This window comes from Mustelus asterias, chromosome 9 (assembly GCF_964213995.1).
Source record: "Mustelus asterias chromosome 9, sMusAst1.hap1.1, whole genome shotgun sequence".
NCBI classification, from domain to species: Eukaryota; Metazoa; Chordata; class Chondrichthyes; order Carcharhiniformes; family Triakidae; genus Mustelus; species Mustelus asterias.
In genome coordinates this window covers 103,361,139-103,379,151 of record NC_135809.1, presented here as the reverse complement: position 1 = coordinate 103,379,151, position 18,013 = coordinate 103,361,139, and the positions used below count along the sequence as shown (strand labels likewise).

Here is an 18,013-nt window from a genome sequence, read left to right as displayed (position 1 = left end):
GAGTTAAATAAGTATCTTTGGCTAAGAATGGAAATTGTATGATTAATTTTTTCTTCAAATAATTCCAGTCTAAAATCAAAAGTTGAATTTTGTAATTAGCATACTGCTCTCAGGTTAATGGGGTGCTGTGAATCATGGGAAGTGTCTAATGTTGTAACTAAATGGAAGATTGTGTGTATACTGGCAATGTGTTTTTAAAAAGTCTGAGGTCACATCACATCATTGCTGATGGGCAGTCAGGGATTGGGAAGCACAGATTCCTTTAAAAGAGAAAGGTAGGGCAAACAAATCCAGAGCTTGCTGGATGAAAAAGGAAATAGAAATTATGATAAGAAATAAAATGTATGCTTATGACAGGTAGAAAATACAGCTGAGAACCAAGAGGGATACAGAAGGGTCAGAGGGGAAGTGAAAAAGCATACTAGAGAAGCAAAAAGGGAATATGAGAAAAGATTGGCAGCCAACATAAAGGGGAATTCCAAAGTCTTCTAAAGGCATATAAATAGTAAAGGGGTGGTAAAAGGAATAAGGCTAATTAGGGACCTAAAAGGGAATTTACACATGGAGGCAGGGGGCATAGCTGAGGTATTAAATGAATACTTTGCATCCAGCTTTACCAAGGAAGTAGATGCAACCCAGGACATGGTGACAGTTGAAGGAATTCTGTCCCTAGGTTTCAAAATTGATCAGGAAGTGTTGAATAGACTGTCAGTACTGAAAGTTGACAAGGCACTGGGACCAGATGAGATGTATCCAAGGAGTGAAAATAGAAATTGTGAGTGCACTGGCCATGATCTTACAATGTTCTCTAGATTCAGCGGAAGTACCAGAGGATTGGAGAATATTAAATGTTGCACCCTTGTTCAAAAAAGGTTGTAAGGATAGCCTCAGCAATTACAGGCCAATCAGTTCAACATCAGTCATGGGCAAGCATCTAGAAACAATTATTCAGGACAGATTTAGTAGTCACATGAAAAAATGTGGGTTGATTAAGAAGAACCAGCATGAATTTCTAAAAGGGAGAAATCATGTTTAAATAATTTGCTAGAGTTTTTTGATGAGGTAACAGAAAGGGTCGATGTGAGTAATGCTGTTGAAGTGATGTACTTGGTCTTTCAGAAGGCATTCGATACCGTGCCACATGACAGACTTGTGAGAAAAGTTTTAGGTCATGGAACAAAAAAGACAGTGGACACAAAATTGGCTGAATAATAGAAAGCAGAGAGTAATGGGCAATGGATATTTTTTGGGTTGGAAGAAGGTTTGTAGTGGTTTTGATTTGATTTGATTTATTATTGTCAATGTATTAACATACAGTGAAAAGTATTGTTTCTTGCATGCTATATAGACAAAGCATACCATTTACAGAGAAGGACACAGTCATAGCTAGGCTGTAGAGAAAGATCAACTTAATGCAAGGTAAGGGAAGAAGTTGTTCTTGAGTCGGTTGGTACGTGACCTCAGACTTTTGTATCTTTTTCCCGAAGGAAGAAGGTGGAAGAGAGAATGTCCGGGGTGCGTGGGGTCCTTAATTATGCTGGCTGCTTTGCCGAGGCAGCGGGAAGTGTAGACAGAATCAATGGCTGGGAGGCTGGTTTGCGTGATGGATTGAGCTACATTCACAACCTTTTGTAGCACAACCTTGGGCAGAGCAGGAGCCATACCAAGCTGTGATACAACCTGAAAGAATGCTTTCTATGGTGCATCTGTAAAGGTTGGTGAGAGTCGTAGCTGACATGTCAAATTTCTTTAGTCTTCTGAGAAAGTACAGGCATTGGTGGGCTTTCTTAACTATAGTGTCGGCATGGGGGGACCAGGACAGGTTCTTGGTGATCTGGACACCTAAAAACTTGAAACTCTCAACCATTTCTACTTCATCCCGATTGATGTAGACAGGGGCATGTTCTCCTTTACGCTTCCTGAAGTCGATGACAATCTCCTTCGTTTTGTTGACATTGAGGAAGAGATTATTGTTGCCGCACCAGTTCACCAGATTCTCTATCTCATTCCTGTACTCTGTCTCGTCATTGTTTGAGATCCGACCCACTACGGTGGTGTCGTCAGCAAACTTGAAAATTGAATTGGAGGGGAATTTGGCCACACAGTCATAAGTGTATAAGGAGTATAGTAGGGGGCTGAGAACACAGCCTTGTGCGGCACCGGTGTTGAGGATGATCGTGGAGGAGGTGTTGCTGCCTATCCTTACTGATTGTAGTCTGTGAGTTAGGAAGTTCAGGATCCAGTCGCAGAGGGAAGTGCCGAGGCCCAGACCACGGAATTTGGAGATGAGTTTCGTGGGAATAATAGTGTTGAAGGCTGAGCTGTGGTCAATAAATAGGAGTCTGACATAGGTGTCCCTGTTATCTAGGTGTTCCAGGGTTGAGTGCAGGGCCAGGGAAATGGTGTCTGCTGTGGACCTGTTGCGGCGGTAGGCAAACTGTAGTGGATCCAGGTAGTCTGGAAGGCTGGAATTGATTCGTGCCATGACTAACCTTTCGAAGCACTTCATAATGATGGATGGCAGAGCCACTGGCTGATAGTCATTAAGGCACGCTGCTTGGTTTTTCTTAGATACCGGGATGATGGTCATCTTCTTGAAGCAGATAGGGACCTCAGATTGTTGTAAAGAGAGGTTGAAGATGTCTGTGAATACCCCCGCCAGCTGATCTGCGCAGGATCTGAATGCACGTCCGGGTACCCCATCCAAGCCAGTCGCTTTCCGTGGGTTGACCTTCAAGAAAGCTGCTCTGGCATCTGCAATGGTGACCCCAGATACAGGTTCATCCAGGGCTTCAAGAGTGGAGGGCATGTTCTCGCTGACCTCTTGCTCAAAATGGGTGTAGAATGCATTGAGCTCATCAGGGAGTGGTGCGTTGGAGCTGGCGATTTTACATGCCTGAGTATTCCCCAGGAATTATGATGTGGAGATGCCGGCATTGGACTGGGGTAAACACAGTAAGAAGTCTTACAACACCAGGTTAAAGTCCAAAAGGTTTATTTGAATAACAAATAAACCTGTTGGACTTTAACCTGGTGTTGTTAGACTTCTTACTGTATTCCTCAGGGGTCCATATTGGGACACTTGTTTTTCATCATGTATATAATAATGATCTAGATCTTGGTGTGCAGGGGACAGTTTCAAAGTTTGCAGGTGATACAAAACTTAGAAGTATTGTAAGCTGCGAAAAGGACAATGTAGAACTTCAAAAGAACATAGCTGGTGGACTGGGCAAATAGGTGACAGATGAAGTTCAATGCAGAGAAGTGTGAGGTGATGCATTTTGATAGGAAGAACATGGAGAGACAATATAAAATCAGGGGTAAAATTCTAAAAGGGGTGCAGGAACTGAGGGACCTGGGAAGCAGGTGGAGGGAACAGTTAATAAAGCATAGAACCATAGAAAATTACAGCTCAGAAACAGGCCTTAGCTTTAATACAGGCACAGTGTACAAAAGCAAGGAAGTTATGCTGAACATATACAAGATAATAGTTCGATTTCAGAAAAGATATTGTGTACAGTTCTGGATGCCACAGTACAGGAAGGATGTGAACGCATTATAGATTGTGCAAAAGAGATTTACGAGAATGGTTCCAGGGATGAGAAACTTCAGTTATGAGGATATATTGGAAAGGTTGTGACTTTTCTCCTTGGAAAGAAGGTTGAGAGAAGATTTGATAGAGATGTTCAAAATCACGTTCCCCTTGTAAAAGGATCAAAAACAAGAAGGCACAAGTTTAAGGTGATTTGCAAAAGAAACAAATGTGATGTGAGAAAAAACCTTTTCACATAACAAGTGGTTCAAGTCTGTAATGCACTGCATGGAGTTGTGGTGGAGGCAGGTTCAATTGAGGTATTCAGGAGGGCATTAGATGAATACTTGATTAGTCACAATATGCAGGGGTGCGGGGAAAAAGCAGTGGAATGACACAACCATAATGCTCGTTTGGGAAGCCAGTGTAGGTACAATGGGCTGAATGGCTTTCTTCTGCACCGTAATAATTTTGTGATTCTGTGAAGGATGGCACGGTGGCACAGTAGTTAGCACTGCTGCCTCATAGCGCCATGGACCTGGGCTCGATTCCCAGCTTGGATCACTGCCTGTGTGGAGTTTGCACGTTCTCCCCGTGTCTGCGTGGGTTTCCTCCAGGTGCTCTGGTTTCCTCCCACAGTCTGAAAGATGTGCTGGTTAGGTGCATTGACCCGAACAGGCACCGGAGTGTGGCGACTAGGGGAATTTCACAGTAACTTCACTGCAGTGTTACTTATGACTAATAAAATAAACTTGATGTGCCGTTTAGCTGCTAATTGGCCCTATTCTGTTCCTTTTGGAGAATTTTTGTTCACAAAGTATGTTAAATGAATCGATCTGTTCACTTTCACCTTTTTTTATTGCTTTCCCAAAGGTTTTGAGAATTGGTTACTTTCAAAGATTGCAATGATTTCTCATTGAGAACTTTCTAACTGCCTTTCTCATTTTTGATTCAAACATTCTCAACATCTTCCGTTCTGACGTGGTGGTATTTTGTTAGCTAATCAACAAAGTGTGTTGTGAAGGTTTTTCCACAAAGTGATACTTACATAACATTATATTTGTCAATTCTCCCGAGAATGATTCACAACATACAAAAAACTTTTCATTTTCTTTATATATTCTCTGAACTCTGGTATCAAATCACTCTTTTACTGTTATAATAAAAAGGATAGGCCCTCTAATTTTCTTGTGTCTGTAATATTGTGCTGATACCTCTGAAGTCAGTTACTTAATAAAATAGGAATTCGAAATGTGAACCAAATTCTAATGTGTTTATAAGTTTTATACAACTTTCAGAAGTTTATTTTGTTTCTCAAAACTTGTTGAGAAACTTTCCTTTTGCCTCTTTTCTCATTTTCCATCTATTATAGGTGATTTAGGAAAACAAATCTGAAGTACCATTTCAAAACAGGTGATTTAACTATTGAAAAGCTAAATTAGGATCAATAGTCACAGTTTTTCATTGCAAAGAGGGATTCATATTTGAAATTGAATAGGTGGAATGTTGGAATCAAGGTTTTAGGATCACTTAAGGTGACAGCTGTAATATGGACGATTGTGTAGGCTTTTTTTATGGATAAAATAATACCTCCATAGAGTCTTCTTCGGGTGAAAGATCAGATCATCTTACATTTACTTACACCTGTTTGGGTAGAATGCACAGCAAATGACCTGTGTTAGGGAGCTGTTTAATAATCTTAAACAGCCTCGAGTTCTGAGGAGCTGTATACCTAAGTTTGATCTCTCCAGATGCTGACTGACTTCTTGCGGTTTCTCAGTTGGTTCCCTTTCCAGCACTTTCCCGGTAGGCGCGGTCTGGCCAGGAAAAACAGTAAATAAAAAAAGACCGTTACTGCGCAGGCGCTCTAGGCGGGGAACCATGACCGCTAGCTACTGCGCAGGCGCTCTAGGCAGGGAGACAGTCAATAAAGCAGCCTGTTACTGCGCATGCGTTCCAGACAGTGCCAATGACTCGTGACGCCAGGCAGTTGCTCCAGGCAGGGAGACGGTCAATGATGAGACTGTTACTGCGCAGGCGCTCTGGGCAGGGAACCGATCAATAATGAGACTGTTACTGCGCAGGCACCCGAGGCAGGGAGACGGTCAATGGAGACATACTGCGCAGGCGCTCTAGGCAGGGAGACGGTCAATGGAGACATACTGCGCAGGCGCCCTGGACAGGAAGACGGTCAATAATAAGACTGTTACGGCGCAGCCGCGCTGGGCAGGGAGACGGTCAATGAGAGGGATTGTTATTGCGCAGGTGCTCTCGGCAGGGAGACGGTCAATGAAAGATAAAAGTAAAATACCGCGGATGCTGGAATCTGAAACAAAAACAGAGATGCTGGAAAATCTCAGCCGGTCTTACAGCACCTGTGGAGAGAGAGTAGAGCGGACGTTTCGAGTCTGGATGACCCTTCGTCAGAGCTGATCATCCAGAGTCGAAACGTTGGCTCTATTCGCTCTGTAAGAAGTCTCCCAACACCAGGTTAAAATCCAACAGGTTTATTTGGTAGCAAAAGCCACTAGCTTTCGGAGCGCTGCCCCTTCATCCGAAAGCTAGTGGCTAACAAAGCTACCAAATAAACCTGTTGGATTTTAACCTGGTGTTGGGAGACTTCTTACTGTGTTTACCCCAGTCCAATGCCGGCATCTCCACATCATATATATTCGCTCTCCACAGATGCTGTCAAACCTGCTGATATTTTTTAGCATTTATGGTCAATAAAGGAGACTGTTACTGTGCAGGCACCTTAGGCGGGGAGACGGTAAATAAAGGACCAAAAGAGAAAATGCTGGAAAATCTCAGCCGGGCTGGCAGCATCTGCAAAGAGAGAAAAGAACTGAAGGTCAAAATAAAAGAGATTGTTACTGCGCAGTCGCCCTCCGCAAGAAACCGGCCCATGAGACTGATACTGCACAGGCGTCTTAGGCAGAGAGACATTTATGAAGGAGACAATTACTGCGCCTGCGCCCCAGGCTGGGAGACCGTCAATAAAGGAAACTTACTGCGCAGGCGCCCTAGCCTGGGAGACCGTCAATAAAGGATTTCTTTTTGTTTATTACAAATACGTCAATACAAAACAATTACAATCACACAAAAAACAAATGTGAAAAAAGTACCGTCAATAAAGGAAACTTACTGCGCAGGCGCCCTAGGTAAAACGCCGGCTCAATATAGCCCGCAGTGCACGCTGGGCGTACAGACGGTCAAAGCAGACCGTCACTGAGCAGGCGCATTCTGATCTGGTCCAGAATCGCGAATAAAGTCGCGAGACTACGTTTTGGCCTCCCTCTTTGCGTCATCAGCCAAGATGGTAGGTAACGCTGGGTAGGATTCCCCGTTCCGAAGCGATTGTAATCCAATGGCATCGGTCACTGAGATTCTTCTGCCAAACAAATCCCTGCGTGTCAACCACCGCGGTGCTTTTCCGCAGCAGCACGGGCAGCGATTTTGCCGAGGTGCAGCTGTATTTGTTTGGATGAAAGCCCCAACGGCAGCAATGAATTTGCGGCCTAGTTACTGGAGGCTCAGCGTCGGGCAAGTGGGTGGAATGGCCCTTGGGTGGTGGTGGCTTCTCTGCTGCTGTAGTGTAGTTGGAAGCAGCCGAGCATAGCCCATTCTAAATGGGGGTCAGCCACGTGTGCTGGCGTGGCTGGTCCTTACCCCCCCCCCCCCCCCCCAGTCCTGGACCGAATTCAGTCTTTTCTTTGGTTTACGTTTCCTACTCACTAGTTCTGCCAGTCCCACCCATTCAGAGTTTACCCTATACGTGGTCCAAAACTATTCTGTGCCGTTGCTTTTCGTTGTGAAAACTTCAACGTTTAAGTGCACCGTTGCAATCACAGTTTGGTGAGATGCTATGACCTGATGATTTATGCAACTTGTGGGCTTTGTGACGCTTTCCGTTTCATCAGTGAGCAGTATTACTGGAGGCCCGGGATGTTGTAATTAAATAATTGCATTGAATGGAGTTGGCTGTGGCAATGGTAAGAAAGGGCTAGGGGTATTGCATGCTGATAGTTAGTCCTCAAATTGTTAAGTGAGTTGATAGCTGAAATAGTATGGTGAACACAAATTTAGTTGGTGGCTGAGGTCACCTGTAACACTTCTGGGTTAATCACTAATTTAAGGACTGTTGTTTGAGGGGCATCCTTGGGTGCGTTCTGGACTTGATTGTCCTTGTGGGAGACTTCTAGAAATTGAGCAGGGTCCAAAAATGGGAGGAGGAATCTGGGTCAGATAAGAGGTTTAGGATGAAACTTGGTTAAAATTCACAATTAAATGTTTAATATGTTTGCACTACAATCTTGTCTTTTAAAATGTTAACTAAAGTTTTTATGTGCCAAAATTTGCTGTGCATATAACATGGGTTCCACCTTTTTGGCTTTATCTCTAGATTAGAATCCCTACAGTACTGAAGAAGGCCATTCATATCCAGGCATACCCTGTAACCCCGTGTATTTACCCTAAGGGATAATTTAGCACAGCCAATCAACCTAACCTGCAAAATAAATCAAATTGAACATCTTTAGGCTCGGGGGAGGAAACCAGAGCACCTGAAGGAAACTTGCACAGACACGGAGAATGTGCAAACTCCCCACACAGTCACCCAGGGCTGGCATTGAACTGGCTCTGAGGCAGCAGTACTAATGGTTGGAGGGTGTGGAAGTTTAAATTTATCCATGACTGCTAATTTGTAAATGTAGGCCAGTATACAAAGGAGCAAGTCTGAGAACCACAAGCAATGCAGGATTGACCACACATTTGTGTCTGATGCACTGAAAATAATGGACCAAATTTAATTATTGGCTGTTTGTGCAACTAGTTAATATTTGGTTTGGTGCAGTTTAGTATTCCTGCATTGCTAGTACTTGGGCTTGGTGAGTCAAATCTGTTTTTTGATCAGTTTAAAAAAGGGTCTTTATGCCTTCTCGGGTTGCAGTTCTATAGAACTAGGCTTCAAAGTGCATCTATATAAAGAAGCCATGAAAATGAAGTGCAGATGTGTATAGTTGAAGTGGGTATAATTTTCATGGTATCATGCTTTTGCCTGCAGATGTACTACTTTAAGGATGGGTTGATGAAATAATTGATCAGTTTTCCACTGTAAAATGTTGTGGACAAAATAACCTAATGGGTGGTCTTCCTTATTTTAGCCGTCCAGATTGAGAAAAACCAGGAAGCTAAGAGGACACGTTAGCCACGGTCATGGCCGTATAGGTGAGTGGTTAATGCAGTCTGAGGTCTTTCTATGTTAAGCATGTTCAAAATACTGGGTGACACTTTTTCCATTTTATAGGCAAACACAGGAAGCATCCTGGTGGTCGTGGCAATGCTGGTGGTATGCATCATCACAGAATCAACTTTGATAAATAGTACGTATTCTGCTAAATTTATTTTGATAAATATGTATAATTCTGATCATGCACCAAATGTGAAAAGCTGAAGGTAGGAGGTCAGTGGAAAATGCCACAAGTGAAATTAGAACTATTCTGGGAGGATCTGAGCATTTTATTTAACTGTTCAAGCTATAAATATTATCCAATACCTTTTTTAATGGGTGGGGAAATACAAGTCCTGCAATATAAAAGCAAAATACTGTGGGTTCTAGGAATCTAAAATAAAAATGGCAAATTCTGGAAAATCTCAGCAGATCTGCCAGCATCTGTGGAGAGAAAAACAGTTAACATGTTATCTCTCTTACTTTTCTTGATCGATCGATCGATCGATCTCTCCACTTGGGCTGCCAGACCTGCTGAGTTTTTCCAGCATTTGTTTCTATTCCTGTAATAGAAGGTTGTTAAATTGCTTCTGTCCTATTCCCCACCTTTGTTCAACATTGACAAAATAACGAGACTAGAGTCACATCCTGACACTTCCAGTTGTTTTGGTGTGCTATTGTTCTCGAAGAATGAATACTACTTTTATTCACTGGCTGAAGTTTCTTGTAACAGCAGTCAGTCACCAGATTAGTGACATTTGTTGCAACTTGACTTGGTTGTCAGACTTTTAATAATTCTGAATTGTTTCTTTAAATATGATGCAAGAATGCCCTGTGGACCATAGCTATTTAAATGGCTGCATTAATTAATTGGATTGGCCATGCTAAATTGCCCCTTAGTGTCGGGGGACTAGCTAGGGTAAATACATGAGGTTATGGGGTTAGGGCCTGGGTGGGATTGTGGTCTGCGGACACGATGGGCCGAATGGCCTCCTTCTGCAGTGTAAAATTCTATAATTTATCCAACTGGTATAGTTAACTGAAACTAGACAAATTCCTTGCTCTTGCTTGTCTCCATTTTTATGGCATTCTCTTCGAAACTGCCTGAGTTTGCTAAACATTTATAAACGCTGTTTATTGAGTGCACAGTATCATCCAATGGTTCAAGTTAATCCACTTACTGTGCTCTCTGAGCCTTGTTACAGGTTCGGGTGAGATCTGTAGAATGGGGTGCTTTCCATTGAATTAATATTTCAGCTGGAAGGCAGTAAACTTGATGGGCTGTCTAAAATAGAAACTAGAGTAGAGATTTGATTTCTTTGTTCATGACTTACCCAAAGCTGATCAGCACACTGAAAGTTTGGCCTATTATGTTGGTGTGCTGAATCACAAACAAACAAACAAAGAACAGTACAACACAGGAAACAGGCCCTTCAGCCCTCCAAGCCTGTGCCGCTCATTGGTCCAGCTAGACCATCCAACTAGACCAAGAGCTGATGAGTCCCTGCAGCAAGGTTCCAGTGTGTGTTGTGGAGATATGAGTGGCAGGGACAGGAAACACACAGGAAGTAATCTAGAATTGTTACCGTTGAATGTTCACTGTGTCCCATTGATTTGAGTTGCCGTTCATATTCAGTAAGTTGAGTTTCTAAATAATTCTGTTCTTCAGTCATCCAGGTTACTTTGGAAAGGTTGGTATGAGACATTACCATCTAAAGAAGAATCAGTTGTTCTGTCCGACCATAAATCTGGATAAACTTTGGACATTGGTCAGTGAACAGACCCGATTGAACTATGCCAAGAAACCTGAAGGACCAGCACCCGTTATTGACGTTGTACACGCTGTAAGTGTTACAGTACAGGAGTTTCCATGGTCTGCAAATAGGATTAAAATATGATACAGCTGAGCTTGTGGGTAGAATAGGTTGGATGCAACTTAACAGGAGTTGGTAAATCATAGTGATACCATAACTCCCAGGTAATAAAGAGAAACTGAAGCTAGCACAGGCTGTATTCAACTCAACATTTGACATTAAGCCCTATTAAAACTTTACCTCCCTCCAAGATAAAGTATGTTCTTTGAGATCTTTACATGCTTGGGCACACATCCTGATGCACCTGTGCTGTTCCTAATTTTGACATTAAGATGCCCCTGTTTGTCTTTGATGCACCAAATGCATAATCTTATACTGCATTTAACTCTTTTGCCCATTTCACTTGGTCTTTTGCAACTGGCTGCCATTAGTCCCATCTGAGATTCAAGGATGTGAAGTTTCTGAATTTTAAGAATGGATTTCTGCCCTTGGAAATTTTTCAACCTCAATCTTTCCATAGTTATTGGTGCACTTGATCTTGTGCTTTCAGACAATGCCTGAATTCCAGCTGCTGCCACTCCGCCTCATCAGCTCAGATCTAGGTGCACCAGCAGGGTGCACTCTGCTGCTGGCTGCTTGATGGAGCTACAGGGATTGGAAGCTAATGGTGGGAGGCAGAGCCAGAGTCTCTGCAAGGTTCGGTGGTGGAGCGAGGGAGCAGTGAAGTCTGAGTCTCAACTAGTTCATAGAATCTCTACAGTACAAAAGGAGGCCATTTGGCCTATCAAGTCTGCACCAACTCTGACAGAATCTTAACCAACCCACATCCTGCCCTCAACCCCATGCATTTACCCTGCTAATTCCCCTAACATACACATCTTGTGCCACTGAGGGGCAATTTAGCATTGCCAAATCCACCTAACCGGCATGTCTTTGGACTGTGGGAGGAAACTGGAGCATCTGGAGGAAACCCATACAGACATGGGAGAACATGCAAACTCCACAGTCACTGAAGGCTGGAATCAAACTTCGGTCCCTAATGCTGAGGCGGAGGTGCTGCCCACTTGCACTGAATCATCACTGATTTTCAATCAGTGAACATAAAGATGCCTTTTGGACCCCAGGGCAACGTGGTGTTCCTGTAAGGCTGTTGGAATGGCTCGATGAGTGAGGAGAGTTGGGTAGATGGGAAGAGCTTTACTGAGTCTTCTGTTACCAGGGAGTGTGGAGTGACTGAAACCCAAGTGTAAAATTATGCAAACAGTTGTATACTGAATCGTGCTTTATTCCTAAAGTTGCATTAGTGTGTCACTGGCAATGCCGCATTTGATGCCCATCCCTAATTTCCCTGGGTTGGGAGTTAAAATGGAGTCTCTCAATTCTCTGCTTCACTTTGCATGTACATAATCCAATGAGTAAAGTATATTTATTAGTCACAAGTAGGCTTACATTCACTGCAATGAAGTTACTGTGAATATCCCCTAGTCGCCATACTCCAGTGCCTGTTTGGGTACACTGAGGGAGAATTTAGTATGGCCTGTTCACCTAACCTGCACATCTTTGGACACTGGGAGGAAACTGGAGCACCCGGAGGTAACCCACACAGGGAGAACATGCAAACTCCACAGTCAGTGACCCGAGCCAGGAATTGAACCTGGGGGCACCTGGGTTACTGGCGCTGTGAGGCAGCAGTGCTAGCCACTGTCCCCACCCCATATTCTTTTTGTCAGAATGGACTTCCTGTGTTACTCGTACTAGTTGCATTTGAATGTTAAGTTGTCGTGGATGATTTTGTACAAATGTATTCGTCCAGTCTTGATGGCGGCACGGTAGCGCAGTGGTTAGCACTGCTGCTTCACAGCTCCAGGGTCCCGGGTTCGATTCCCGGCTCGGGTCACTGTCTGTGTGGAGTTTGCACATTCTCCTCGTGTCTGCGTGGGTTTCCTCCGGGTGCTCCGGTTTCCTCCCACAGTCCAAAGATGTGCGGGTTAGGTTGATTGGCCAGGTTAAAAAAAAATTGCCCCTTAGAGTCCTGGGATGTGTAGGTTAGAGGGATTAGTGGGTAAGGTATGTGGGGGTGGGGCCTGGGTGGAATTGTGGTCGGTGCAGACTCGATGGGCCAAATGGCCTCCTTCTGCACTGTAGGGTTTCTATGGTAATAAAGTAAAGGTAGAATTAATGAGTTCACCCACTTGCAGTCTAAATACCACCAACTTGGCCAAGAAGCATTTGAATATTGATACAGATCATAAATACAATCGCAATTACAAGGGAGGAAGTGTTCGGTGTTTTAGGAAGCATGAAGGTAGACAAATAACCAGGGCCAGATGGCATCTGTCCTAGATTACTGAGAGAGACGAGATGAAAGTGCTGGGCCTCTAACAGAAATCTTTGTTTCTTCATTGGACACAGTGAGGTCCCAGAGGATTGGAGGATAGCAAATGTGGTCCCGTTATTTAAGGGTAGCAAGGATAACCCGGGTAATTATAGGCCAGTGAGCTTGACGTCAGTGGTAGGGAAATTGTTGAAGATTCTTAGAGATGGCATGTATACACATTTAGAACTGAATAGTCTCATTAGCGATAGACAACATGGTTTTGTATGAGGGAGGTCCTGCCTCACAAATTTGGTTGAGGTTTTTTGAGGTGACAAAAATGATTGACGAGGGAAGGGCTGTGGATGTCGTCCACATGGATTTTAGTAAAACATTTGACAAGGTCCCTCATGGCAGGCTGGTGCAAAAGGTTAAATCTCACGGGATCAAAGGTGAACTAGCTAGATGGGTACAGAACTGGCTTGGCCATAGAAGATGGGGGTAGCAGTGGAGGGGTCTTTTTCTGATTGGAGGTCTGTGACTAGTGGTGTTCCGCAGGGCTCTGTACTGGGACCTCTGCTGTTTGTGATTTATATAAATGAATTGGAAGAAGAGGTGGCTGGTCTGATTAAGTTTGTGGACAACACAAAGATTGCTGGAGTTGCGGATAGTGATGAACATTGTCAGAGAATACAGCAGGATATAAATAGACTGGAAAATTGGGCGGAGAAATGGCAGATGGAATTTAATCCAGATAAATGTGAAGTGATGCATTTTGGTAGATCTATTGCAGGGGGGAGCTATACAATAAATGGCAGAACCATCAGGAGTATAGACACAGGAATCTGGGTGTGCAAGTCTGCAGATCCTTAAAGGTGGCAGCACAGGTGGTGAAGGCATATAGCATGCTTGCCTTTATTGGACAGGGCATAGAGTATAAAAGTTGGCATATGATATTGCAGTTATATAGAACGTTGGTTAGGCCACATTTGGAATACTGCGTCCAGTTCTGGTCGCCACACTACCAGAAGGACGTGGAGGCTTTGGAGAGAGTGCAGAAAAGGTTTACCAGGATGTTGCCTGGTATAGAGGGTATTAGCTATGAGGTGAGATTGAGTAAACTAGGGTTGTTCTCCCTGGAAAGACTGAGGTTGAGGGGCGACCTAATAGAAGTTGATAAAATTATGAAGGGCATAGATAGGGTGAACAGTTGGAAGCTTTTTCCCAGGTTAGTAAATGACAAACACAAGGGGTCACAAGTTCAAGGTAAGGGGGGCAAGGTTCAATACAGATATGCAGGGGATGTATTTTACACAGAGGGTGGTGGGGGCCTGGAATGCACTACCAAGCAAGGTGGTTGAGGCAGATACACTAGGATCATTTAAGACTTATCTAGATAGCCACATGAACAGACTGGGAATAGAGGGATACAAACTGATGGTCTTGTTAGGAACACATGATCGGTGCAGGCTTGGAGGGCCGAAGAGCCTGTTCCTGTGCTGTTTTGTTCTTTGATTACATGGTTCCTAGTCACAATTTTCAGACATTATTTTGGCCACATTCATCCTGATGATTTACTATGCTGCTTAACTCATATCAAGGCAAACTAGCAAATGAACACTTCCTTCATGTTTTACTATTGATGAAAAGCAATCGAGACACCAGTACAGGCCCTGGGGCATCACTTCTCATGTCCTACCTATATAGCAAAAGGTTTATGGTATAGTAAAATTTATTAGTTTGGTACTCAACTGGGGAAACGAGACTAGAGTCACATCCTTACATTTTCTATTGTCTTGATGTGCTATAGTTTTCGAAGAGTAACTACTGATTTTATTCACTGGCTGTAGCTCCTTTATAGCCCAGCCAGTCACACAATTAGTGACATTGTTTTACTTTGCAAAGTAATCATGAATTTTGTATGCCATTGTTGTAGTGGTGTGGAGTCATTCCAGCATGAAATATTTTAAAATAGCTCAAGTTTTCATCTCCATTATCTAGCTAGGAGGCTTTAGTTCGAGCATTTTTTGGCACACCTGTCATTTTGTCATTTTAATAATTGAACTATATTCAGTTAATTGTTCCTTGGGTGCTAGGTTTTTCAGCATAACTCCCCTTTTAATGTCCCTTTGGTTGGAGTCTGGCTTAAAGAATGTGCAGGTTTTCATTATTTTTGTTTTGCCTGTGTTTTTTCAGCATTACTGCTCTGCATTGGTTTGATGTGTAGTGTCATACTTTAAGATTTGTAGGTCTCTTTCAACTTGTTTGTTTTCATGGACTATATTGCATATTTTTTGTGCAGTACCTTGCATTTCTCTGCATTAAATCAGCCTGCCCAAATACACACCATTGCTGTTCATAAGTCTCAACTGCCTATAATTTTGATTTGCCATCTGTGGTGGTAGACCAGTTGGTGTCAAGTTTCAAAATTTGAATCTTTGATTACCTTTGTTTTCCTGGGTTGCATTGACAACGCTCTTGTTGGTGATGAACCATAAACTGCTGGGGTCCTTGTGTTGGTACCAGGCAAGACAACATTTCAGTATTATGACCCAATAATGATTGATGTGTGGTATAATGTTTAGTTTCAGTATGCCTTGGGGAAGTTGATGTTTCCAAGATCCTTTTGCTACATTTCCAGGCACATCATGCAGATGGTACATATAGTGAGAGTGGTGAAAGGTAGATATTGAACCCAGAGTCACAGTTGGTCAACCAGACTATTGGCTTTTGGTTTTGAGCAGTTTATAGTAGTAAGTGGTGAGCATCTTTTACCTCACCTGTGACTGGTGTTTTGAGGGTAGGAATGACATTTTGTCTAGTTTTCCAGAGTATAGCCTTTTTTTTTTACATGGTATGCTCTGGGTTGCTGTTCAGCTGCATAGGTTAAATGAACATTGAGGTAATGAGTTCACTATCAAACATATTTCTGCTTCTAAAACCATACTCTAATGAGATTGTGGTTGTAGCTGAACTTCTGATGACCTTACTCCCATGATTGTTAATATGGCAGATGTTCTTGTGCAAATAAGTTCAGTCATTACTTACTGTCATTGATCACCCTATTTGAACCGGAACATAGTCTGTTTCATTTTTATTGATACTTTTACAGGAGTATCGTACTGCATGAATATAGACTAAATTTTGTTTTTTAAGTGACATCTAAATGTATTTGTTTAGGCCCCTTTTGATTGGAATGTCTATCTCAGTCCGCTTTACTTTTGGTGAGGTCATGTTCTTTGGAATAGTTACTTTATCTAAGTAATTAATCACCTGTCTTAGACTGGTTTGCACCTATCTTTGCTAATTTTCTAATGAACTGAAGCAATTCTATGCTGCTTTCAAAATCTGATCACTTGATAATTCTCAAATCTTGCCAGTTCTGTTTTCAATCATCAGACCCTTCAAAAAAGGTGAGCTAAGCAATTATCAACCTATGGAATCTCCCAGCAAATACTGGCTTCAATTATAAAAGTAATTCCTGTGCAGAAGTTTTTGATGGGCCAGGTTAATGCCAACTCTAATCAGACTAATCATGTCGAGGTGACCTAGTTTTAATTTGAAAATGATTTCTCACCATTCTGAATTCAACAATGTGATTGGCAAGAAACTGGATGTAATGTTACAAAGAATGATGCCTTAATGATTTTGTTTTGAAGCAGTCTCCCCCACCCAAGCTATTTTTTCCTTTGGGTTGAGAATGATCTTGCCAACTCTTGTGGCAGCCATAATGGTTTCTGAAAACACTCTACTGCCATTCCAAATATGGCACACCAACCCAGAATTCATTCATTCCTACTTGAAGGTTTGTGGGGGAATTAACTTTGATAGTTCAGGCTTCTTCACTGTTCTGAGAAATTGGGGAGAACATTTTTTTTGCACATTTGTATACAGTACAATTTCTATGTTCAGTGTTTTTTAATCTTGAGGGTTGTTGATTTCCACATCGTAAACGTTAATGTCTTATATTTTTCTGAGATTTTATCTTTGGTTTGAAAGAATCTTACTTGACCCTGCCTTAGATTTTTGAAAAGTCAATTTTTGTTTTTTCTCCTTAGGGTTACTATAAAGTTCTCGGCAAAGGAAGACTGCCAAAACAGCCAGTCATTGTCAAGGCAAAGTTCTTCAGCAGGAAAGCTGAAGAGAAGATAAAGGAAGTTGGTGGAGCCTGTGTCTTGATGGCATAAATTTTATAATTGGGTGTACAAATAAAATTACTGTCACTTTTAACTGTGTAGTTTCATTAAATCTTCAAAGAATATTGAAAGAAGGAAACCTATTAAGGGTGACATCTGCTAAAACACTTGAGGTTTTGTTACTTTCAGATTTGACTGTCAAGGCAGGCCTGGCCATCTTTCCAGTTGTACCTTTCATAAACTTGCAGTTGTCCAAAGCACTTGTGTTAATTTTGGGTGAGATAAATATATTCTTTGGTTTTAAATACAATTAGAGCTGGGGCTAACAAGACTTGATGCTGGATTATGGTTTGGTTAAATGACTACACTGTGGGTCAGATGGAAAATGTTCTGAGATGGTACCTGATTATACACACAGAGAAAAATCTTGCAGTATGACCTGTGTGCAGCTGCTACTTTAAAGGTTTGTAGCCAGGACTGAACATGATATTCCAGAAGTGATCCCAAGGACTTGTACGACTTCAGTCCTCCATGTTTTGGAATGGTGGAGATACTTGTATGTTCTCTTGGGACAAAACTGAGATCCTTGCTCTTGGAGGGGGGGGTGGAAGGGCGGGCGGTGATGCTGGTAAAGTACAATCCAAGAAGTCTTCCATAATAGTACAAGCAAAAAAGGCACTGCCTCTACCAGGGTCCATTTGTCATTGCATCTGTTGCAGAATTGTTGATGAGACAGGCTGTGTACTGAGGAACCCTAGTCAAGAATCTGCACATTGGTGACATGCATGAAGGTGGTTGGATGTCTGTTGGGACAGGCATCTGTGACTGAGGTAGTTCTCTTCAGGATACTCTCTGGTCATCCCAAATGGGGAGAGGGTGGGAAAAGGTTCCCTAACAATAGGCAGTCCTGTTTCCTCCTGTGATCAACATGAAAACCTTATTTTGCTACTTCTAATGTTAGAAAACTTAGTGACCATAAGGAAATAACTG

General features: G+C 42.5%; 1 protein-coding gene and 2 non-coding genes across 4 annotated transcripts; all 3 read left to right on the top strand.

The window, feature by feature from the left end:
* Positions 1–6,736: 6,736 nt before the first annotated feature.
* On the top strand, positions 6,737–17,117 carry rpl27a (ribosomal protein L27a). Of its 2 annotated transcripts, none has more exons than XM_078220728.1 (5): positions 6,737–6,851; positions 8,695–8,758; positions 8,838–8,913; positions 10,429–10,603; positions 16,946–17,117. In XM_078220728.1, exons 1-5 carry the CDS (start codon positions 6,849–6,851, stop codon positions 17,072–17,074), a joined length of 447 nt encoding a protein of 148 aa, XP_078076854.1. In that variant the 5' UTR covers positions 6,737–6,848; the 3' UTR covers positions 17,075–17,117. The 2 variants fall into 2 exon arrangements, with proteins under 2 accessions (XP_078076854.1, XP_078076852.1); XM_078220726.1 differs by having other exon boundaries at positions 6,778–7,524.
* Positions 9,388–9,519, top strand: LOC144499355 (small nucleolar RNA SNORA3/SNORA45 family). Its single transcript, XR_013498828.1, has one exon. It is a non-coding gene; the product is annotated as a small nucleolar RNA SNORA3/SNORA45 family (small nucleolar RNA).
* LOC144499354 (small nucleolar RNA SNORA3/SNORA45 family) lies at positions 14,646–14,777 on the top strand. The gene has a single exon (XR_013498827.1). It is a non-coding gene; the product is annotated as a small nucleolar RNA SNORA3/SNORA45 family (small nucleolar RNA).
* Positions 17,118–18,013: the final 896 nt, after the last annotated feature.